The following is a 25,502-nucleotide window of genomic DNA, read 5'->3' as shown; positions in this document are numbered from 1 at the left end:
CATGCAGTCTTGGTGAGCACAGGGAGGGTGGCACACAAAGCAGTGTTACCGCATGCTTCCTATTTTCACATGCTTATGTTTGCTCCATAGAGAAACTTCCTGTGGAAGCAAAGTTGCCATGGTATAAGCAGGCTCAAGAGCTGGAGGAAGGAACAGCTGTATCTGAAGAACCCTCGTAAGTCTCAAAAATTTGCTTACAACAGGTTCTTGTTATGTGATCCTGAGAAGCTGTGGCTGCTCCCCCCCGGAGGTGTTCAAGGCCAGGTTGGATGGGGCTCTAAGCAACGTGGTCTAGGTGGAAGTTGTCCCTGCCCAAAGCACGAGGAGTGGGAACTAGAGGATCTCTAAGGTCCTTTCCAATCCAAAGCCCTCTGTGATTCTGTGTTTCCATGTGGGAACCTGGGACTTGTGCAGAACTAGCACAATCTCTTGAATGTATTTGGCTTCTGCTAGAGTGCAAAGGATGAACCCAACCCCATGGAAATCCATGGTCTTAAGGCTGTATCATACCTAGGTGCAAAGAGACAGATTTCAAGAGGGTAAATGCAAATTTAATTTAAGCAAATATGCACATTTTATATAAGATCATTACAGGAGTATTATAGTAACAGTGCATCCACCTATGTATTTATATGTTCTCTATTACCACTATATCTTCACAGCTTGGTAGCTGTGAAGGGGTATTTTATCAATACCCCTGTGAAGCAAGAAGCAAAACAAAGCAGCCAGCGATGATTCCCTCTTGCCTTTTTCCCCAAGGAAAAGCATAGTAAAGCAAAAAAAAAATTATAAATTTTACCAGAAAATAAACTAGAATCCTGTGATGCATACCACAGAAGTCTAGAACAATGAGACTGAGAAATTATAAGTATTCTTATGTTTTGCTATAAGTACTTATTATGTTTAGATGTTTTTGTCTGAAACTCTGATAAATCCTTGCTATAATTGCAACTTCTGTGCACAGCGTCCATCAATATCCAGTTCCTTGTGCTGAGCACATGGCATTTTTTATTACAACTGCAACTATGTATTAGATTAAAAACATTTTTATGCAATATAATTGCAGTTTTGGCATTATTAATCTGAATTGAAGTAATTAGAAACTGGAGCTTTACTAGAGAGCTGAAGACATATGTAATAAGTCTTCCAAAATAAGAAAAAAATATCCAGCTGCCATATGTATATATACATGCATACAGACATATATATGAATATATGTATATAGAAGGTTTTATAGACACATATACACAGATAAATGTACATTAATGTGTTTATATATATTTGTAGCAGCTACCACATATAGTATAATGAGATCTTTAACTGCTTCCAGAGTTTCATAGACTTTATATGTTGATTAATTCAGAGTGAAAGCCTAGAAAATTTGATATTTGTGGATATATTAATTTTTCACTTGTAATGTGCATTTTCTTGTGATTTTTCTCATGACTTTACTAAATTACTTAGATAAATACGCATTTATCAACCTATAAATAAACCTTGGGAGCATACATAAAATAGGAACAATACTGTTATGCTATTACATGGTCATATTCAGAATAATTTGTTACACTAAGAAATGTTTTGATCAGTTTTGTGAACAAGGTTGATTGCACTGTAGAAAAGGAGTATAGGTATAGATATATATATTTCTCTGTGTTTGTGTGTGTGTGTGTGTATGTATACACATACGGATATATGTAGCTTTAAGTATTAACAGGAAGGGATTTGTAGACAATAGGCATAACCTGTTTGTTTGTCATGATGCATATTTTAATAAAATAATGTAGAAAACATTACAGGTATATTACTTGTGATACTAAAACAGTCCTTGAGAGATCTAAAGGGAAAGGGATTTAAGAATTTTCAAGTGCAGTTATGACGCCTCCATACTTTATGTCACTGCTCTGCTGCACTGAAGGCCATTTTCTGCAAAGACTGCTGCATCTACTGCAAGGCTCCAGTGGTGCCAGTGAGATACTGTTATTCCCATTCTGTACAGTGGGCCACAGTCCAGACTAGATTCGGTCTGCCATAGGGTGACATTTCCTACACTTGTTTTCTCTATGCAAGGCAGACCTCTAGGAGTATTTCTAATAGTACAGATCAAGTATTGTAAATCAAGTACAGATTTTTATATCTGTTGACTAACAGAAAGAATAAAGGGCATGAAGTCAGGGTTTTCACACGAACTTTCCCAAAGCTCAGAGATGCCTTGAGTTTAGTTTAGAATGGTTTTTGGTGATAAGACATGAGACAGGAAAACCAAATAGAAACTTAGAAAATTTGTGCTGGAATAACTATCCATATTGTTCCAGAGTATCTAATCTCTTTCAGGAATCTTGATCAGTGAACTTCCACCTAAAAGTGGTTTTGGTGCCTCATTATTAACATTGGTTTTTATTGACATCTGACTTTAAACATTTACTCATTTTAGGTCCTGATTATTAGATTGAAAAACTGTGTGTAACACTATAAAAAAGGAGACAAAACATTTAGAACTCACCAAAATACAAGGAACAATCATCTGTGGGGTCAGCTTTATAGCATCATTTAAATCAGCTGTGTAGGGATATCAAACACACCAAGAGTGAGGTGTATGCCCTGATAATGCACCTTTGGCCAGTGCTTTTGTAGCTGGGCAGAGACACGGTATAATACTCCATGGCCCACTACCCTTGCAGAGGTCAGGCTACCACCCACATATTTTGGCTGATGAACTATCAGTCTGGAGTGTGGATACATGGTAATTTGAGGCTTGTAACAGTTAAGAGCTTTTTAATGTTGGATCAAGCAGTAGCTGGTGTAAGACTGTGTGTGATGTGTTCAGCTATTTTACTGACTATGGACTAACCAAATGTGAGTAGCTGTGAGGCAGGAGGAGCAACAGAAGGCCTACAGTGGCATGTTAAGCCAGGTGCTGAAGAGGCAGCATTTTGTTCATAACTGTGTTTACTTTAAGTTGTAGTAATGCAAGTTTCTTCAGACAAGCTATACTTGTATGACTTTCCTATTCACTCTATGTTGGTGCAGTAATTACCAATTTCATTACTCCACTTGGGCAGATATCAGCAAGAATTCATTATTTTCCCCTACTTCATCTGAGGTTCTAGCCAAGCTTTCTTATGCCACCAAGTCCCTGACTTCCCCCACTCTCCTCTACAGGCAGGGCCATTCTTTGTAGCCAGTAGACCACTCTTCCCTGACCACTGTGACCCTTTCTCCATCATCCTTCTTCAGGCAAAAAAAAACATACCTCAGCTATAAGCAATTCTATAGTCTTTCTCAAAGTTTATATTTTATTAGAAGTTTAAAAGCTAAACCCCAACAATTTTCAGCATATTTCTTCTATGAATTGAGTTCTCACATTTGTGAATCTCTGTATTGCTGTCTTCTGATTTTTGTAACTTGCGATTGAATATTATTTTTGTTATGAAATTGCACACTATAATTTATAAATCTACAATATTTCTCCATACTATCCTTCCACCTGTAATTTGTGATCATTCTCTGATATGTGCTGCCAGAGCACTAGATGCCACAATTTTATTCTATCTTGTATAATGCATTATTTATATCTTCAGGAATTTCTAATGCAAGCAAGTCTTACGGCTGAATTTTGTCTGTATATGTCTATCTATCAGGTGCCTTCCTCTCCTCTCAGTAATGTCTGAATTTATTATTACTAACTGATTATGACAGAGGTATAAAATTATCACAGAGAATTTTAATCCTCTGTCAAACTTGGTTGATATTCTTCAGGAAATTCAGTGGAAGTGTTTTCCACACGTGTCACTGAAATAAATGACTGAGTGGAATTCCCCAGTTGAAAGAAAGTTTTTTAAACGAGTTCAGTCCTTAAAATATAGCAAAGAATCCACCTGGGCATTCAACCTTCAATTGTAAATCCATGTTAAATATTTCTTTATTGGTTCTGCTGCTCAAAGAATTAATCACAACCAATTCAGCCATTTCAAGTCTAGAGGGAATAGTTATGTTTCGGTTTTCTGACATACTGCGCCCCTAAATGGGATCCATTAAAAATTAATTGCTGACAGAACTACTATGAAATATTCCATGTTGGTAACAAAGTATTGTAATCTTTGTCAGGACCAATGTTTAAGGTGAGAAAGCCTTGCTGTTTTATGATGAGGTGCATGTTCTTCTGTTGCTGCCCAATCCTGAAGTGACCATTCACTAGGCATTAGAAATGCTATCTGAGGAAGGAGCCACCGTATCTTTCTGTCTGACCTCTTCCTCTAGAATTCATTACACCAGCACAGTGTGACAGCCGGAGTCAGAAAGAATAGCAGTCATGAATAAAAAAGTATGGGATTTTCTATGTATAATGAGACTAAGTTTATTAGTAGTGGAGGGTTTCTTAAAAGATTTCTAATTTTTGAAAAATACTTTTGTATGTTAACACCATGTCCAGCGTTTAACATACTGCCATAAACAACCCTGGTGCTAGCCATAAAAATTTAAAAAAAAGGCCAGGGAGTGGGGGGGGAATGGCAGATTGATGGGGGAGTGGGCAATCAATGATATCTGGATGCCAGATGGAACCATCATGGTGATGGGGCCAGTTCGCTAAAAAACAAAGGGAAATTCCTGACATGCATTACCAGGGGTGACAAAGCCCTCAGGGAATTGGATATGGACAGAGACCAGTGTGACAGTGGCACCCAATATCTCTTTCTTACTTTTCAGTAGGCATTTATGCTTCTAAAGACACATAAACAACTTTAATCTGATTTTCCTTGTTGAACAGTTTCTGTCATGTTCATTATACCTGATTCACAGGTTAGTAAGTAAGTTTAAAACTTCCTGTTATGGCTGTACTTTAAAAATAAAGCATGTTCTGATTGTTGGATTGCCAAAAAAAAGATAGTGAGGACATATATAGCTTTATCTACTGAGTCATTTCTTGTCCATTTTAGATTCCTGTAGTGTAAAGGAAGAATCTTCTTATTAAGATCTGATATACATAGCTGGTCAAAGGGAAGGTCAGCAATGCAGCCAGCATGCAATAGGTAATGATTGCTATCTACTCATTAAAGGACCCACTATACATAGTTGCAACTACTTAAGATTTTTTGTGTAACAACAATACAGGGTAGAAACAGTTATTGTTCCCTGTGCAGAAAGGCAGCAGGGAATGAAAAGCACCAACAACATTGAATAAAGAGACAAACCTGAAGGAAAAATCATATTTAAACTTAAAAGAAACTATAGAGGGACAGACTGTAATCACTCTGGTTGGAAATGGACCTGTGCAGCTGCCTCCAGTGTTAATACTCTTACAGAGGGAAATTTTGGTGATAAGTGGTAATGACCACTGTTTCATGTCTCTGAACAATGACACTAGCAGCTATCCTGTGCTGCTATGTGAGCATCCTGTGGTGCTACCCATGCCTTAGAACCTGTGAAAAGGTGGTGTTTCCTGAAGGAAAAGGATGGATTTGCATTTCAGCTCAAGACAATGAGTCTGTAAGTCTGTGCTCAGTTCTGGATCTATCACAGAAAATTCCCAAGACTTCAAACAAGCCCCTGAACATTTCATTTCACCAGTAGTATCTGAGTTTAGAGACCTTAATAGATGGGTGTCTCTGCCTTAGAACACTCAGTCCCACTGGTATGTGCATGTCTCAAAACCTCAGACTTTATCTAAGCCATGGATTTAACCAGTGGTGTTTTAAAACAAAGAAACAAACAAAGCAAGAAAGAAAAAAGCAACAAACAAAAAAAATTAAGCAATAAAAATTAAGAATAATATGTAATTATGTAGCAGTGAAGAAAATTAGCTATTTTTCTCCATAGCTCAAAGCACACCAGTATGTATACACGTTTTTCTTCATAACACATATTGCAGGAAACCATGTCCTAGACAGAAGAGTCTGCTGCTACATACATCAAGAGTTTTGAAAATCTCTGGAACACTCAGCAGATGTCTCCGTGGGTCTCCCCCTGAACCCACTGTGACCTGCTGTGAAAGGTCTCTTACTGTTGAGCATTGACATTGTCTTCTTATTTCTCTTCTGACTTCTCCAGTTCCGTATATGTTTGTATATGGAGGGGAATATGCATCAGTCTTTAGTTGAAGAAATGAGTACTGCCTTTGTCTTGTTTATTTGGGTTGTTATTAGAAGAATGATTGTTACAGTGGGATTTAATTAAACAGTATGGAATGACAACTGAAACACCTCAATCATTTCCCATTTTCTAAAAAAATATTTTTCACTACATCTATTCCATTACTTGCATTTTCCAAGTAGCTCAGACGTTCACATACAGAAATGCCTAATGCTGAGCAGTAGAAGATGAGCTATATGCAGGGCAAATAACTTCAAATCCATGAACTGTCCCCTTTTACTCATATACTTTTTGGGGTTTGTGCTCACCATTTGGCAACATTTGTCATTAATGACAACAAAAAGATATTTGAAAGCCTTTATAATTTTCTGGTGTTAGGATGATAGAAAACTCAGAAACATTGTGTATTTATGTTATACATTCACGTTACATAAATGTACCATTTTTAATGACCATTACTATAGGGAGATTTCTTTGCAGGGTTTTCATGAGTTTCCCCTCTTTTTTCTGCTTTTAACTCTTTTGATTCGGCTAATTTTCTCTTTACCAGTTAACAGTTATATTAGAATTAAATCACATTTCCAAAGTTAGCACTAAAAACATAGAAACTGGACCTAGATAGCTGAGAAAATACCATTTCCTGCAGGTATTCTATTATTTTCATTATGAGTTGCTGACTCAGGTAAAATAATATAATATCTGGCATTTATAGATCAAGCCTGATTTCAAAAAGGATTCAGTCTTCTTCAGTAATGTTCTTACTTTTTTTTTTTTGCATCCTCTCCTTTTTTTCCCCATGTTTATATGTAAGATACACATTATGTATAAATATTCCAAGTATTTGAGTATCTCTGTTTTTCTAAATGAATAATTTTAATATCTTGAAGAATATCCTCCCTTTTGGTTTGAAGTGCAGCAGTTCTTCAACAAAGCAAAGTTACAGAACAATTTATAGTGTTCAAAAATATAAGAAAGACAACTTCTGGTGAAGACCATGACCTTTTTTTAACATAATCTGGTTAGGGTTTCTACCTTTCAGCTTGCCAGGTTAAGAAGCTGTTTTTCAACTAGTCAAAATATCTAGGTCACAGTGGCTGATGCAAATCGCTTAATCTCTGACAGGAGATTTTCCTCATTAAAATAGAATTACAGCAGTTACAGCCTAGAGAGGCCCATCTGTACTGGTAAAGTGTACAACCCTGTAAAAATGAAAGATAACATCTTGGAAACAAGACTGATCTTTTCAGTTAAAATGTCTTATGAGTAGGAAAATGGAACCAGTTTGCATCATTAGTTTCCCAAAAGATTTCCTCCTGTCTTTGTAGCAGCATGATAAATATTTTCAAATTTTACAATAATATCTTCCATTCATTTCTTTCCTTTCTGTTACTTTCCATATGTAGTGCTAGTAGCAGATGTCAGATTTATAACAAGATTTTATAAAGACCCACAAAAAGTGGGTAAAGAAATGCACATTCCCTGCTCCAAAAGACTGTGATGTTCCAGTCAGGGATCCTGATATATACATCCTGGGAAAACACTAGCTTCCCTTTTAGGTTATGGATTTTTTTTAAACTTCAGCATGGAGCAAAAGTCCTTTTGTCAACTAGGGAAAGGCAGAGGATGAAAGCGAGAAGAGTGTATAAATATTTTCAAATATGCCGATCCCAAAACTAAGTATCCCTTTTCTTCCTATCAAAACTGTTCATGGGATTACCACGGTAAGAAATGAGTTTGCTAGAACTCCAAACCATAGTAGAAACAGACAGGTGTATTGTCTTCAGCCCTGGGCAAAGCTGTCCAACTCTGTTGTGGCCTATCCTTTCAAAATAAAGACCAAAGGAAGATGAATACTGTCATGACAGCCAGGTTTCCATGAACAATACATCCCAAAAGATGAGTTTGCAGAAGTAGACACATTCCAAACACTTACTGTTAATGAGGGGGTGTTATCAACAGGGATTGTTCTTGTGAGCTTCATCAAGGATCAGTGCCACATCCAACTATTCATTCATTTGTTCTAGTCCTTGAAGTATAACTACAACCCTTGCCTTAGAACTTGCCTGTGGCAGAAAGTTTGGAAGAATGTTCAATGTAGAAGGCAAGACAGTCCGATAAAGCTATCTAAATTACCCTGTATTCATAACTTCAGTGCTCCAATACCACTGACATCAGGTATCAAAGCATAGGTATTGCAGGTTATGGAGTGCCCTAAAACTATTGTTTCTGGATAGATTTAGGAGTCAGTTTAGTTCAACCTGAGCTCAGCAAAACAAGGTGTGTTACATTACTGTAACAAAGTAGTAATGATGTGGTAAAGACTTGAATGTGAATCTTAGGCTTGATAACTTCGAGTAAAATGCTAGTCCAGTTCATAGCCCTGACACTGAAAAAGCAGTGACAACACAAAGAAACTGAGAAATTAATCCATTTTTGAGGAAAATAACGAGAGATGGATTTCAGTCTGTTTTATTGTAATGACAAGTGCAAAGTGCTTTTTATAAAATATTTATGGATTTCCAGAAGAAAAAATTTTGAGCATATAAGGGTTACTGATCAGTAAGACAAGTGCAACAGATAAACAAATCCACAATAGAAATTAAAAACTGCTAGGGTTGGTTTTTTTTGTTTTGGTTTTTTTTTTATTTTTTATTTTTATGTTTTGTTTTTTTTTTTTTTTTTTTTTTTTAATGAGAGAAAGGTAAATGTCCTGTGGAAATTTTTTTTTAATTTATTCAAATTTTTTAAAAATTTATTTCATTTAAATTTAAAAGAAAAATAAAACAAACAGCAAAAAGCTAAAGAAATTATGAATTCTCTTCACCTTTTGCTAGCTTCAAATTAAGACTTAAAAACAGTTGCTGTGACACAAGAAAAAATAATTGAAATTATTTTCCATGTAGTCCTGCAATTACCTGATAACAGCAGCCTGTTCAATACTTACTAGTGAAAAAAATTAACAACTAAGTCAAAGATTATCTAGGTTGAATACTTGAAAAAGGTAGCTAGTGGGATCATCATGTACATTGGGCACAATGGAAGATTGCTGGATGCCTTGCACTGAGGTGTTTTAGGATCAAGGTGGATGTTACAAGGGTTTGTCTTACTTCTTGGATATGAGGAGACCTGCCACTGAGTTGCCAATAGAACCTCCTGTGTGTAGTTTTTAATAAATGTGTGATGAGATGAAGTACTAGTTTTTCATTAAATAAAATTTGGCGTGGGTAGGGTTATCCTGCTTTTGCTTCCCTGGCAATTTGTGGACATAACTTGCTTGCTCTCTTTGTCTCACAGGTTTATTCCTGAGGCTTGGTCTACCTGTAGTGTCACCTGTGGAGTAGGCAGCCAGATGCGGCTTGTGAAATGCCAAGTGCTCCTCTCTTTCTCTCAGTCCGTGGCTGATCTGCCCATTGACGAATGTGAAGGTCCCAAACCTGTGTCTCAGAGAGCCTGTTACAATGGTCCCTGCAGTGGGGAGGCAACTGAATACACCCTAGAGGAGACTCAGCTTTTGTATGGCAGCTTGCAGGAGTTGGATGAGCTCTATGACTGGGAATATGAAGGCTTTACAGAGTGCTCAGAGTCCTGTGGAGGAGGTAAGTGCAAAATGTTTCTGTGCTGGATTTCCTTTCATTCTTCAAGTGTGTGCTTGGCACTTAATAGCCATAGACATACTGCTTTGCTATGGCCAGTTAGAATCATGGAATCATTTAAAAAGGAAATAAAACTGTAACATTGTTGAGTCCAAACATATTTGAAAAGGCATAGATAAGAAATTTTTAAAATCCCATGTGCACAATATATTTTAGCCCAGGACTTCCAGATCTGTGCTCGGACTGTCACTAAGAGTACTCAGTTTATCATGTATTCTGTTTCCTTTATCAACTGATCACCCAAAAGTAATCACCAAAAAAAGCTAAATATTAAAGAGGTCTGGTAGTACAGGGTAACAATCACATATCATTTTTAGTTCTTATCTCTTGGTTTGCTCTGTGCAAGCAAAAGCATGTGAAAGTAAATTGTTCTCCCATAGCAGATGAAATAAATAATGGATATTTTAAGGGCTCAGCTGTTCCTTATCTCCTGTCAACAAGGGACATCAGCTCCAATCCCAGTGCAAAAGAAAACTTATGGCAAAATGGCACTAATTACGTGGCTGTCTTAAACAAGCAGGCTTGGCAATTGTAGTTTATCAAAGTCAACAAATTTCTCAGGTTTCACATACTATAGACCATTAACACACATTTCTGATATCCTTTTTTCCCTATCATTTTATCTAACTAGTTCTGAGAAATATGTCCCATCCAGTATTTTTTAAATTAAATCTAGATTTTTCCAGCTCTTGTCTTTTTACTTTACAACTTTCAGGAGATTTAAGAAAGGATTACTATAGAAAAATGCAAAATATATACTGTAGCACTGAAAACAACTCAGCATTTTATGAGTTAATAATATGTACAGATTCACAGGTAATCAGTTATGGTCTTGAAAACCACAATTAGTAGAAAATAATGCGAAGGTTTTCTGTGCTTGCTTTTGGCGTGCTGATGGTAGTGAATGTTTAGAGCAGTTCACAGCTATCAGACTGCTGAAACTATAGCTTTATTTCCTACACAAAAAAAAAATGGGACACTAGTGTATGCTAAGTGGTGACAAACACTGATGTTACAAGAGTATATGTCATGTGTTGATGTCACTAGTGTGCAGTAACAATTCATCACACTTTTACTGTGACTACCAAAACCTGAACAGTTCCAAGAAATATCTTCTTGAAATGAAGTAATTTTTTTAGAATATAGAGTTCATTCTCTATTTTTCAAATGTAACTCACAGAGACTGATCAGTAGGAGACATTTTTCTTTATAAAGTTAATGTCTTTCAATTGTCAGCAAAAAGTTTTAGCTAAGATTTCTTTTTGTCTGACAAAACTCCAAACTTTCCAGATTAGCAGATGCTAAGTCAGATATTTTTGTAGCTATAGGTGCAAGACTGGTCAAACTAATTTTACTGGTTTTAGAATCCTGGGAGAAGAAACTGGACAGATGCAGAAGTAACCTTTCACCTCCCAGAAGCAGCAACCAGAAGGAATGAGTTAGTCATATAGTCTGCTGCTGATGGCTTCATTTCCCAGAGCTGTCATCAAATATCATATAACAATAATTCTATCCTGGTAGATATAAACATAGAAATTCTCATTTGATGGTGAATTTAGACTGCCTAGATTCACATCCCACCATTACACGTTTTTATACTGTGATTTCCTATTGAGGACTGATTTCTATTTTTTCCCAAGGAAAGCAATTTTAAAGCAAACAGTTTTTGTTCTAATAATATTGTGCAGTAAATAATGTTTTGAATTCAATTACTTGGAAAATGAACTTCCTGAAATTTATATACCTTTTTTAATTGTCTCTGTGCTGTGGAACTTCTGATTTATGATCAAAAGTTTTTATATTCTTTAAATATACAATGAGCCTGCCTAATTTAAAGCTTGTAACCATTTGCCACATTGACCTCTCAAAAATAGAGGGATAGTTGTTGTCATTATGCTGAGACATACTAGTGTGAGAGTCAAGAATTTGTTGAAAAAAGTGATAATGATCACAGTTTTTACTGCTGGAGCAAGCCAGATTTTTTTTTCTCTCTCTCCTTTTTTTTCTTTGTTTGTTTTTGGTTGCTTGGTTTTTGTTTTGTTTGGGTTTTTTTGTTTGTTTTGTTTGGGTTGGATTTTTTTTGTTTGATTTGGGTTGGGTTTTTTTGTTTTCTGGCACAAGCTATTAAAGTAAAAAACTGTCAATAAACCTTCTAGCAACCATCTTCAGACAGAAACCTTTTTCTTTAATATCTAGGCTGTCAGGCAAGATTTCTGGACCTATCAAAGAGAAAAAGAAATCTTAATAGACAGACCAGAATGCCTATGGACAAGAATTATTGGAATTGCAATCAGAGGTGACTTAGATGAGAGAAACAAGCATGAGGAATAAACTTACTGTGAGGTTTAGGGCTGGTTGGATACTGAAAACTGAAGAACAGTAGTATCAGAGCTTAGCTATATGAATTTGATAATGTAAAACCATCAACATGAGAAATAGCGAAAAGGTTAAATTCAAGACTTCATAGTCATCACTTTTCAGTATTTAACATTGAAGCAGACAATGGAAAAGTATTAAATTTATGATAATTGTTCAAGAGCTCATTTGGTCACACCCTTCAGAGAGGAAAACCTGAAACTGTGGAAGTACACTCAGTTTAGAAAATTTTATCTGAGAAGGACATACAGAAGGTGAGTGAGCTGTATGCCTAGCAAACAAAAACATATCAGCCAGCATGTGACAGGAATCAGTGGTTTCTTTCCACAGAGTCTGGAAAAATACTTTCATAGTTTCTATACCTCTGGATCAGCAGCCCTTCTTTCTTGGCTTCATCAAATTGGTCTTGATATCAGGTCTGCACAGATGTTCCATGCAAAATAGTGACCAGTAGTTTGAACACAGTGCCATTTCCCATCAGGTAGAGAACCACCTCTGTTCTTCAGCCAGGAGCATTCCATTCTGGAGAATCCATATGCCTGTGCTTGCTGCACATGATATGATTACATGCTCAACAGAAAAATGATTGAGCTAGAAAAATAATGAACATGACAGGACAGTGAACATCTTGTTCATATATGTAAGTTTTGTAAGTTTCTTTTCCTAGATATAAATGTCTACCATTTGTTCTATCTTTTAGTTAGGCTACTCTTTTTACAATTTTTCTTAAGTCTTTTGAGAGATGACTTGAATAGCAAAATTGAAAATACAGGGCCACCTTGTAAAGGAGGAAAACCCCAGCAGCATTGGCTGACTACAGGGACTTTGGTAATTTTGATGTTGGTGTCTGTGTCCAAATTTGTCAAATTTCTTTCTTTTTTTTGGTATCTGGGATAAGGGAGACACACTGCATAGTCTTGTGTCATAGCCACAACCTTAATAGGCTGACACACATAGCAGCCATAAAAATGGTTAACAAGCCTCTTTTCTGGGGGCCCCAGCCTATACGGAGATTATGGAGAATGAATTTGTGAATAATGTCAGGAATAGAGGGACTATGATCAGCTATATAGCATTTTGGTCCTCTTGAAGGATATGAAATCATTTTTTGCCTAATGACATGTGCTCTGGCATTAGAAACACCAGAATATATTGTTATCTCTGAGACACTGTTTTTGGAGGTCTTTAAGGTTTTACACCACTTTGATTTGGTTTGGGTTTTTTCCCCTTCACATTAGCATCTTAAAAAACAATTGAGATGTTTTGGAGAAGTGTTGTTTTTGAAACTGTAATGTAATTGCTGGGAGTTCAGCTAATCTTTTCCTAACTCAGATCTCAGGAATGAATGTAAAAAGCATGTTTTTGTTGTATTTGAACCACTGTGGATTAGATTCTCAGGAAGTTAAGGCCAATTATTATCCTCAGACCCTCTCAGACCCCTTTTATCCATGGGGAAATGCTCATCTATTCCTCTTCCCTATAGCATGTAATGTTGCAATCCCTGATGTTCTATCTTTCTAACCTTGTGATCCAAAAAGGCTGTGATGTCCCTAGTCATAGGAAAAGTAAGAGTAACTGGTATGCCATAGACTACATAAGGTTTTTGGCTGTAACAAGGAATTTCTGAGTTAAGCCTTAATAACCAAATCTTCCAGTTTCTCTTAGTCCCAACAGCTGCTGTTCTTTCCCAGGTCTCAGATATACTCTGCAGATTTGCCTCTTTAGTTTGGGTGCAGACTCTTGGATGCAGAAGAGTAAACTAAGAACAGTTGAATTGTCTGACCACATTTTACTTTGCGTTTGCAAGTCATACTGTTGGTAAAAATATAGCATGTGAAAACCATGGCCATCTTCACACCTTAGTCTGCTTGGCCTGAAAAATAAAATGTTTCATTGCACTTTATGCAAAACAAGAAAAAATAATGACAGCACTGGACAATTTTCTGTCCAGGGAGGTGAGCAGTGAATGAATCCATGGACTATTCACTGCAGCACTGAGAAACTTTTCAGAGTCTGAAAGCAATGACAAATGTGCAGCTGGGGCTGGGTGTCACCATGTGCTGCAGCCCTGCTGGTCCTGTTGGGCCCACCCCTGTCCTTGGCTGCCCCTGCAGGTATGAAGAGCGGGTTGTGACCATTATTTGTTGTGTGCAGGTGTCCAGGAGGCTGTGGTGACCTGTCTGAACAAACAAACTAGGGAGATTGCAGACGAAACACTGTGTGTTAGCAGCCGTCGTCCTCCACAGCTACTGAAGTCCTGTAGCCTGGACCCCTGTCCTCCGAGGTAGGCATAATTTTAAGTGACCCCAAACTTTATTGCCTTTCAGTCTGGAGAAACACACTGCCTCAAGCATGCCTTTCTTAGACTGCAGGGACCTACATCTTCCTGCCACAATCATATTGACCAGGAAGTACAAAGCAGTAGTAAGACCAAAGGGCAAACTTCAGACTGTTTGCCTCTTCAAGTCCTTCAAATAAACAGTTTATGGATTGGCTTAACTTTACCTAGAGTTTTGTCAAGTTTAAAGAGACTTTTCCAACCTCCCCTCTCAGAAAAGGTTTTGCAGAACCTGCTTGTCCCTGGCCTCAGGCAGTTTCCACAATCATGACCCTAAAAACAGCAGATCTTTCTCTGCAGAGATTCACATCTGCACACTTGACAACAGAAAATAGCTGTTATGATATTCTTATGGTTTATTTAAATAGGGGCTGTCAAGTCTATAGGATATACTATATACATATTGTCTTTTCCCCCAGCTGTACACAGGTGCATATGCTCCACTGTGACACTGCAGCAGATTTTAAATACATTGATCTATAACTTTGGACTATGTAAAACACTCAGAGCTCTCCAGATGGTAGATATACCTTTGAGCATTTATTGATAGGTATATGTATGACTTATAAGACAACAGGCTACAGAGAGATATGTTGTTATGAATAATAGTAGATTTGGGATACACAGAAAAGGTTCCCATTAAAAATCAAAGATGGCGAGCATGAAATAACAATAAGGACATAAATAATGGTTTGATTGGTAATCTGGATTTTGAATTTGTGACAAGCAGATACAAATATATTGAAATTTCTTTACCAAAGTATTACAAGTATTGCTTATGATGATACTGCAACCCAAACTTTGTTAAATTGTCTTCATTGCTGGAAATAACACACGAATATTATATAAATGTCTGAAAATTACTTTGTAAGTGGAACTCTTGTGGTAATTCATGTGTAGAAGAGTCACTGCTGCTGCGAGTGCATGGTAGAAGATTGATCAATCTGATCAACCAATTCTGACATGAAAAATAAGTATTCAGCAGTTAAGAAAAAACAAAACACACTCTTGTAGGCCAATATTTATGTGACTTTTGATACATAAATAATCTGAGTAATTGCATGAATACTCCTTGAATTAATCTGTGTGATTATCCATAGCACTGTGGTAACCTTGCTACCAGAGTGGAGTTACTTTAAAGCAGCCATAGGTATGCATTTCCCTGCATAAATTACAAGAGGATCATTCTGTAGGTGAGAATCAGCTTGTGAAGCAAAGGTGAAAGGGGATTGTTGCAGAGGGGGAAGACTAAGTAGCTTTAATCCACCCCTAGGGCTGCAACTGAGAAGAGGGGAAATTACTCTCTCTCCTGTATATGCAACTTCTCTCCTGAAGCCCCCTCAGTCTGGAGGAAATTGCCTGTCTGCAGGCCCAGGATGAAGAACAGCACATATTCTGCAAAACTGTTCCTCTGGTCAGAGCAAGTAGGCCTGCAGACTGCAGGCAGCATGGCTAATGGAAAGAGAGGCAACAAGGCAAGTTGATGTGTCTCCCAGGCAGGCCATGATGAGATATTTCCTTCCATTATGAGATATCTTATTTTCTTCATGCTTCTGAAGTGTTACACCTAGTAATGTCATTGTGTTAAATACAATGGTACATTAATGAAAGAGTGTATAAAAACTTTTGCTTTATAATAATTATTTACAGCCACTCTAATGGTTTTTAAAAGGAAAAAATAAAGGATTATTTAGGATTATTTATTTAAATTAAGATTTTCTCCTTGTTTAAATCATAAGATACTTCAGAATTCTAATTCAAGAAATTTTGATCCAGGAGTCTGATGAAAATTTAGGCTAAAATTATGTATGTTGATGAAGGCATTTCTATCCACTGACAAGTCCAAAAATTATAATACACTGTGGCTGTGAACTTAGATCTCTTCTACAGGAGTTTCCAAAATCTGTGAACTATTGATGCTTCCCAGAGCTCTTGCTGATGACTTATAGAGAAAGCTGACTGGTCTCATAGTGTTGGCTCTTCTCTCTGTTTTCCAGCTGCTTAAGTGCGTTAACAGAAGCTAAAATTGTAAAAACCACTTTCCTAAAATATTCTTGACGTGTAAGTAACTGCTGGAGTATGCAGTTGTTGTGGGTAGAGGAGGCATTCCACTGAAAAGGCAACTGAGATGGTGATGAATGTCTAGGCAGGCAAGGAAATATTGTCCACATCGTGAAGAAAAGGCTGAGAAACCTTGCCCAAGATGATAAAAATTCTCTCATATATTTAGAGAAATTATTCCAGTGATATTTCTTGAATCTAAGCAGCCCTGCATGCTTAAAATTTAATGCTTATGTCTAAAATGTAGTACAGTTTAAGATCATGCTTAGCTGTAGAGAGAGAACATTTAAATGTTAGAACTTCAAAGCTTAATGCCTCTTCTGCTGCAGGCATTTTTGGTTACATGTGAGTCTACTCTATAGCCTCCCAAAGGGCTAGTCACATAAAATGTAAACAATTGTTTTACCTGTTTTACTGTAGATAGATAAAAGCACTGAACTACAGAATCTCATCAGCCTTTCTGGAAGGTCAGAAGGCATGGACCTCAAGAAAGATATTGTAGAAGTAGTAAGTAAAGAGTAATTTCATTCTGGTTTTGATCCATCTTTTTTTCTCTTGGACACTTTAGCAGAATGATACTAAAAGGATCTACACAGTAACTGGATTACTGTTCATTTTGTTCCTTATTGAAAATAGATGTGGATAGATTAGAAAACTTCCTTACTCACTTAATACTTGAAATTAACCTATGGTGTTGTCAACCTTTTCAATCTGTATTTGCCCTGTTCTTGGAACAGAATATAGTAAAAGAATATACTGGCAACATACTTCACATTTATGAAAACACTGAGAGATGATGGTGCTTATACAGCAGCTGAGAATGTTTTGAAATTTTCTTTGAAATTCTGGCTTAATATCTTAGCGCATTACTATTCTGAGTACATGGAAGAGAGACAAAAACTAAACCACAGAAATCTGTCTTCAAATACTCACAGCTGTATGGAGTCAGAAAAATCCCATACTTACAATTCTTACAGAAAAAAGATTAGAAACAGGAAAAGCTGCATACAAAAAAAATGGAAGATTTCCTCCATATTCAAATCCCAACTGAGTCTCCTGGGGTTTCAGATTTTGTTGAGAGTTTTTTTTTGTGTATTGCTTCAAGAACAATACCAGAAGAGTCCAGACCCTCTTCTCCTGGAAAGCAGTGTAACAAAATTTCCCATTTTTAACTGAATTAAGAAAATGGGAAACACTGCGGAGCTGATTGCTAAGTTGGGAGCTAATAACTGACTTTAAACACAGTAGCTACAGAGTAAAATTTATTGTCATTAACTTAGTTTAATTTTTCTAGAAAAAAAATGTAGCTTGTTTTGATGTACTAGGAGAGCCAGCATGCTTTCTACAGGAAAGAGAGGAATGAAGACTATGACAATTTTAATCAGGTCAGTCAGTTACTTGATTTGTGTCGGTCAAGCTGTACCACTTGAAGAATTACATAGCAATAATTGAGCAGAGCACAGTCTTCCAGAAGTAAATTCAGAATAGCTGTTCAGTGTCTAGAAGTTTCTTGTCTAAGTGAAAAAAACCAAAAGGGAAGATCACTCAGTTTTGCTAATTGCTATGCTTGTATTCTAAACTACCAAAAAAAAACAAACAAAAAAAAATAAAAATTAGAAGAACCCTGTTTCAATGTTAGCTTGGCTGTTTTCAGCAACAAAATTACTCACATCCAAAATGTGTCTTTTCCTCAGCCTCCACAGCCTGAATTACAGAGGCAGTCATCATCTAATCAGATATAATTGCTCTTGATTATAAGAACAACAGCATGAGCACCTCATGGTGAGCCAACAGGCTCTATCAAAGGGGTGAAAGAGAATGTTGTAACTCTGTTATGAATCATAACTGCTCAAAAATTTGGTCAATGTGTGTTGAAAAGTTTTGGTAAACATTTATGGACTAGTGAAGGGAGAATCAAAGCAATGAAAACCAGATGGCTGAAAATGGAGGAAATTACAGGCAATTTTTACAGCTTTGTTCATGAATATTTTCAAAACTGAACTTTTATTTCTGGCCACAAAGAACAGCTGAATTCTGCAAAATGAAGAGAAAAAAAAAAAAAAAAGAAGAAAAAGAAGATGGCTCTAGGAATAGCACAAAATTTCACCTCAGCACTCTCCCTTTACCACTTCAACCCTCTGTGGTTTGCAAGACAAGATAGGAAACCAACTGAGTAATTCTGATACATACGCAAAAGGGCATTGCCTGAGTTAGCCTGGGGTGTACCTTATTGACTCCTTTTTTTTCCTCTTTCTTTTTCTTTTCTTTTGTGTTGGCTTGATTTGTGTTTGTGTGATGAATCACCTATTCTTATTTTAATGTTTATTTGTCAAATATGGTATTGTCATCTGTTTTGCTCTCTTTCCCAGCTGAAGTTAAACTACAAAGGATAAAAATCAACATGTTTTCCAAGGCATTAGTTTGGTGATAGGCCAGATTTAGTGTAAGGCATGCTCCCATCAGCAATCTGAAATTAATTCAATACGGGTGAAAGGGCCAGAGCTTTCTCTAATCCATTAAAGGTGACCTATGTGTGGAAGGGTATCAATACAGATGTGTTTTGCATTGGTGAGGGGAAATATTAGAGCATGTTTATCTAGTTCATGAAAAAGGTTAAAAGGTCTGCAAGTAATTATGTCTATAGATATTGCACTATAGCCTTACTGGCAGGGGATACCAGTTCTTGTTATTATCAAAAACTACCAGTTCTGCAGTTTGGGGTTTTTTTAGAGTTATAAGTAAGAATTAGCATTAATGAGGCAAAGATCATATTACTGTCTCTTTGTGACACAGACAGATTTTTAAATCCTCACAAACAAGTGATGTATTTTTTAAATGGGATGCATTTAGGTCTATTTTTAGCTGAAGCACATTGACAATGGCTTTGAGAGCCTCTTAAAATGTAGCCCACAGAGCCTTCTGGGATCACAGACCACAGCTTGGACTGTGGTGGAAGAGGTTGGAGAATCAGACATTAGAAGGAATATGCTGTCACACAGGGCAGATTCACCCTTATTTGATGCCTTCAGTTTGAGAAACATCTTAGACAGAAGCTGTGGACTTGGTGAGGGAATCATAAGGTCATTTATTCCCTAGCTTTACTATGGTAAACACAGGCCTATACAGGGACATCTAAACAAGCTGCCCTCCCTAGGTGGCTCTGTTATGCCCTGGCTCCTCAGTGTCCTTGACGCAGCTACAGTTACAGTGAAGTCCCCAGGGAGACTCTTTTGAGCCATGTGTGCCACATCAAAATGTGAAGCAAAGAAACTTTCAAGTTCAGAGGGTCAGAGGAGCTCTGCAGTCTCCATCATACCCTGCCTCCAGGTCTTCTAGCTTAAAATTTCAGAGGTCTTCCCCCATTTTGCTTTTAAATAATATGATGGTTCCTTCATTAGATAAGATTACATTAAGAGACATTTTCCTTCATTACAACTTGTATTTCCATCAGACTACTATCTACATAAAATATTAGAGTGCAATTACAAGATTTTTTTAGTAACTTCTACCATATATCCTTCTTACTTTGAATAATAAGTCACACTTCTTTATCAGAATACTGTATACTCAGATTACTTTCCTCTACACAGATCTCCAGTTCACTAATTTGTCCAAGTTAGTACACCATTGTCTTGAAACAATTTTGTCATGCCCTAACACAGTTTTGTTATAGCTTGGTTTGTGATGAGTATTAGCTTTATTTTGTGGTAGGGGCTTATTGAGCTCCCCTGCAAAGCAGACTTACTCTTCTTTTTCTTCCTGGCACAGTCAATTTTCTGGGTTTCATCAGCTTAATAAAGTCCACTTCTCCTAACCTTTCTCTTCACTTATGCTAGAATTTAAAATCCACTGCCACTTGATATTTTTCAGTATTTTGAACAAATGCCATCTCACTCCATTGTTTCATATGTTAGCTTCTACTCCTCATTTTGTTCTCTAAGTTTGTTCTCAATCTTCTTCAGTAATAATTTACTGCCTCAGCAGCAGGATTTCATTTCCCAAAGAAGCTTTCCCAACAGCAGCAAAAAAAAGCATGTCTTTCCTTTTGTGCCAAATATGAAGTCAAACATTTTGTAGCATAATGAGCAGGATTAACTTTTTCACTTCAGTATTAACATATGAAACAAGCTACAGGGTCTTGTAAATTGTTGATTTCACAATCTTCACTTCCTTTAAAAAAGGGTGAACTGAACAGCACCATTATATCTTCCACTTGCAGTATTGCTGAAGCACTTACAATATTGCTGAAGTAATTTGTAAGAGTCTGAGAAATATCCAGTACTGTCAAACCAATAAACCTTTATGGAAGAAAAGATAAGATAAGCAAAAAAAAAATTAAAATATGCCCTAATTCTTGAAAATATATTATATGGTTCTGTAATATAGTTACTGATCAGAAAGATTCACACATGAAATAAATTGAGAAGGTGCCTTCACTTCCATTAAGTTTGGAATTAATTAAGTACCTATTAAAGGAGTCAGACTGATGAAATTATGAATTCTCTATCTGCCAAGTAGGTCTGACACATCTCCAGAAGTACAGCAAGATCTATTTGTGCCCATAAAAATTTCCATCTTCAGCATGCAATTACCCATTATAATTGTGACTAAGCTGATGTATTGTATATTCTAACCAGCTGTTAGTAGTTTATTCACACCTTTGGAAGATACTCGAGCACTCAAACAGATTTGTATGCATCTAATTACCATCCAATGGATCCACAGATTTGTCACTGTATTGTATGGAAGTGTGTTTGTTTAATTGTAACGCTTACATTGTTCAGGTCTGAACAAAGATTTTCAGGTACATAAGACAAGTACATTTCCCTTCCCATGAGGAAGCAAACTGTATTGTCTTAAGTCATTATTTTCTGCAAGATCTAAGAAGCCAGTTTCTCACTCAGAAAAATTTGGAAAAGTGCATTAAGTTGCCATTCTGTAGTGTGTGGATTCTACACACAAATCTATGTAGGTATAGCAATTAGGATGGAGATACGACATGTTTTAATACCTTTAAATTTGCCTATGTACATCATAACTTTTATTATACCATCACTTAGAATAGAATTTTTCCTTCCATTGAGTCAGAATCACTTGATACTTCCATGAATCTGACTACTTGAACATAGTCATTTTTGACAGTTTGTGGGTATAACATGAGTTTAGAGCCTCCCCACTCTAAGTGAGGAGCACCTCTATGTTTAGGTCTCTAAATGTCATTGTGAAAAAAAAAACCATCTTTTAATAGAGAAGAGTGAATTACTAAATATATTACTGGTCACAGTTTCAGGATCTCTAAATATAAAGTAAAAAGGAATAGAATCATAGAATGGTTTGGGAAGGACCTTAAAGATCACGTATTTCCAACAGCCCTGCCATTGGCAGGGACATCTTCCCCTAGACCAAGTTGCTTAGAGTCCCATCCAACCTGGTCTTGAGCACCTGCAGGGATTGTGCTTCCACAGTTTCTCTGGGAAAGTTGTCTCACCACCCTCACAGTAAAGACTTTATTCCTAACATCTAATCTAAATCTGCTCTCAGTTTGAAGCCATTCCCCCTTGCCCTGTCACTACATGCTCTTGTAAACTATCTCTCTCCATCTTTCTTGTAGGCTCCCTTCATGTACTTGGAAGGCTGCTATTAGGTCACCACAAAGCCCTCTCTTATCCTGGCTGAATAATACAAATCCTCTCAGCCTTTCCTTATAGGACAATTTTTGCAGCCCTCCAATCATCTTCATGGTCTTCTCTGGACATGCTCCAACATCTCCTTCCTGTGCTGGAACCCCAGAGCTGATGCAGCCCTGCAGGTGGGGTCTCAGCAGAGCAGAGGGGTAGAATCCCCTCCCCGATCCTGCTACCTGTGCTGCTTTGGATGCAGCCCAGGACACGTTTGGCTTTCTGAGCTGTGAGTGCTCATTGCTGGGTCGTGTTCAGCCTCCTTGGGGGTGTCCCCAGTACCTCCAAGTCCTCAGCAGGGCTGCTCTCCATCTGCTCATTCCACAGCCTGTGTTGACACCAGGGGTTGCCCTGACCCTGCATGAGATTCCCATGGACCCATAATTTGATCTTTTTTGTGTTGTTCATTATAAAAATATAAATATAAAATTCAGCATAAAATACTGGTTCTGGATGCACCCTTGGAACAAAATTTTTGTACCGCCTTTTCTGCACTATATTGCAAGAAGGACATTGAAGGGAACTCAAAGCAGAACATGAGGGAATGTAAGCAGACATTGTGAGTTTCCTGAGTTCAATCACAATACCATATGGTTATGGAGATATATTCTTAAGTTCTTTCCCCTACTAAAAAAACTAGAGAAACACTGTGTATGCCTTAATTTGAGAGACAGTCTCTTTGTATCGTCTTCCTTGGTTAAATAGTTCCGGAATAGTTCATCCTGTTGAAAATATTATCCCTGTAATGCTGCCAGCCAGGTCTGAAAGAAGCTCATGTTATCTGCTGGTTTTGTGGCAGTACTGCTCATAAAACTTGGATTTGCTAGAGAATTACTGTAACCCAATCACTGTTATCTGAACACTCTTTCATTCATGAATATGCTTGCTTTGTCCATTCAATTCAATTGCTCACCTGCTGACAAATGCTCAGCCCCACCTGTACACCCCAGACAACCCCCCTTCTAGGTAACTTCCCCAATTTATATATCAGGCATGATATTCTGCAGTGTCCAATATCCATTTGGCAGCTTTGGGTCACCGGTCCTGGCTATGCTCCTTCACAGGTTTTTTTTTTCTGATCCTCCTTATTGGCAGAGCACAAGACTTAAAAAAAGTCCTCAACTTACTATAAAAACTACTTAGCAGCAAACAAAATATCAGTGTGTTATCAACATTATTCTCACACTGAATCCAGCCAACTATAGAGAAGGAATTAACTCTACCTGAGCAAAAACCAGGATATTTTTCCTTTACTTTGTTGCAAAAGAATCATGTAGACTGATCTGCAAAATTTATTTCATAAATTAGTGGTTCTTGTGTTTCTGCATTGCTTGAATGTAGGTTTAGGGCAATGTATATTAGCTCAAACTCACCCTGGTGTTCCAGTTCCCAATGTGTTTCCTCCACGAACTCCTCATTCAGCTTCTGCCATCTCCTGTTACAAGTTCCACTTGTACAATTTGTGTTCTCTTCCTCAAACCTCCCCATATTATTTCTTAACTAGCTTTCCACCTTTACACTGATTTACTCTTTTCCTTACTTGTAAACTGCTTCATTCTTGAAAGACCTACCAAGGATCTATTTTCATTATATCTCACATAATAAATTAAACAACATCCTTGTAACAGGCTGCTGTTTTAAACATAAGCCAAATCTAAACTGGTATTCATTCATCTTTTCAAACCTAACCTGCTCTGTGTAGTTATATTAAAGACTGCCATTGCTATCAATTATCTCAATGCTGAAGTTACCAACCAGAATAAAAGTCTTGCGTGAGGCACTTTTCAGTACCCAGTATGTCTGCTAATTCCTCAAGCAAGTTCCCTGCCAAACCAGGTCACTTAGTTGAAGCTGCCTTCTCATGTTCCTGTATGGTTCTTGCAATCTGTATCAGCATAAGTCCCCTGAAAGACCCACTGCACAATCTCCCACTGCTCAAAATGTTGACAGCAGAACACAAACCCTCTTTTCTGTCCCACCTGAACAGTTGATGTTCTGTGCCTCCAACTCAAGGGAAAGCAAGATTTTTTAAAGTGCAGAACATTATAAATATTGCTTGAAGCATGTCATCATGTCATAAGGTTACTCTAGCAATCAGAATTGTCAGCTATAGAGTTGCTGAATATTCCTGTTATCCTCTATTCTTTTCTGATATTTGAGTTCCTTCTCTATGTTCCTCTGTTTGGCTCTGTTATATAAATACTGGCTCCCTGCCACAATCAGCTATAATGAGCTGCAATGTTAATAGATATCAATACATTTACAGAGTACAGGCCTCTTCTGTTACCTACCAGAGCACTTTCATGGAGCCTTTGATCTGCTTATGTGTGTTGTCTGTATATCTTTAATAGACTTCCTTCACTTCAAGGAAGACACTTTTTGAAGAAAGCACCTCATTCTCCCTTGAGCACAACAGTCCCCTGAAACCTTTCCTGCCTGTTCAGTTTCCTTGGCACAGTGGATCCACAGACCACTGTGCAATGGATACTGTACAATGGATTTTGTGAGGCCGGCCCTGAACAGCTCTAAGTATGAATTGTTTTTTTCTGGTTTTGCTGGTGATGATTTATTTAAAAGTATTTTAATTTTTTCTATTTTAATGAGCATTGATTTTTTTCAGAGCTTAGTTAAATCTTACTTTTCTTCTGAAGTATGTGTATATTGTATGTGTATTTGTAATGTCTGATCTACTACAAATTGAACCACAGCAGTAGGGAAATCCCTTCCTAGAGAAATCAGATCTGTGTTTGAACACCAGAGTTGAGGTCTTTGCTCTCATACTTCATTTCAAAGGAGCAGTTGGATTTCACTGTGCGTGATTTAACATCTGGATGAAAAATAACTTGTAGTTAAAGTCTTGGCTTCTGTGCCACTTTCTTTGAGACTTCTTTGATTATAAAGTCAAGAACTGACTTGGGAGTTCTCATCTCAGTCCTGTAGCTTCACTGCAAGAAACTGTGGCACCAAAACTGAATGGCTGGTATATTTTCCTGCTGTTCAGAGCTTAAGATCACATTCTGACATGGTATTTAAGGTGTGGTACTGAGCATATTTACTCAATCAAAGATATATCTGTTAAATGAGACTCAAGAAAGTCTTCACACCTGAAACAGGCCAACTTTGCCACAAATACTGTTCTAGGTTCATCAGGGAAAAGGAAGGGAGGAGGTATATGGTCTATGAGCAGACTTCTCTGTCTCATGCCAAATGGAGAATCAACAGGTTGACAGGGGACAAGAGGAATCCAGTATTGATATAATATGTAATTTTCTCAGCCTGTTGTATGCACATATACACAGCTGTCTC

At 37.2% G+C, this 25,502-nt stretch overlaps 1 protein-coding gene across 2 annotated transcripts in view; it reads left to right on the top strand.

Annotated features, from left to right (window-relative positions):
• The window catches only part of ADAMTSL1 (ADAMTS like 1), a 173,697-nt gene that overhangs the window by 91,317 nt on the left and 56,878 nt on the right, over window positions 1–25,502 (top strand). For both annotated transcript variants that reach the window (XM_068175688.1, XM_068175687.1), the window contains 3 exons: window positions 91–175; window positions 9,385–9,686; window positions 14,274–14,403. In XM_068175688.1, coding sequence (XP_068031789.1) covers window positions 91–175; window positions 9,385–9,686; window positions 14,274–14,403 — 517 coding nt within the window. The remainder of the gene's footprint in view (window positions 1–90; window positions 176–9,384; window positions 9,687–14,273; window positions 14,404–25,502) is intronic.

This window comes from Anomalospiza imberbis, chromosome Z, assembly GCF_031753505.1.
Source record: "Anomalospiza imberbis isolate Cuckoo-Finch-1a 21T00152 chromosome Z, ASM3175350v1, whole genome shotgun sequence".
NCBI lineage: Eukaryota > Metazoa > Chordata > Aves > Passeriformes > Viduidae > Anomalospiza > Anomalospiza imberbis.
This window is presented reverse-complemented; position numbering and strand designations above follow the sequence as displayed.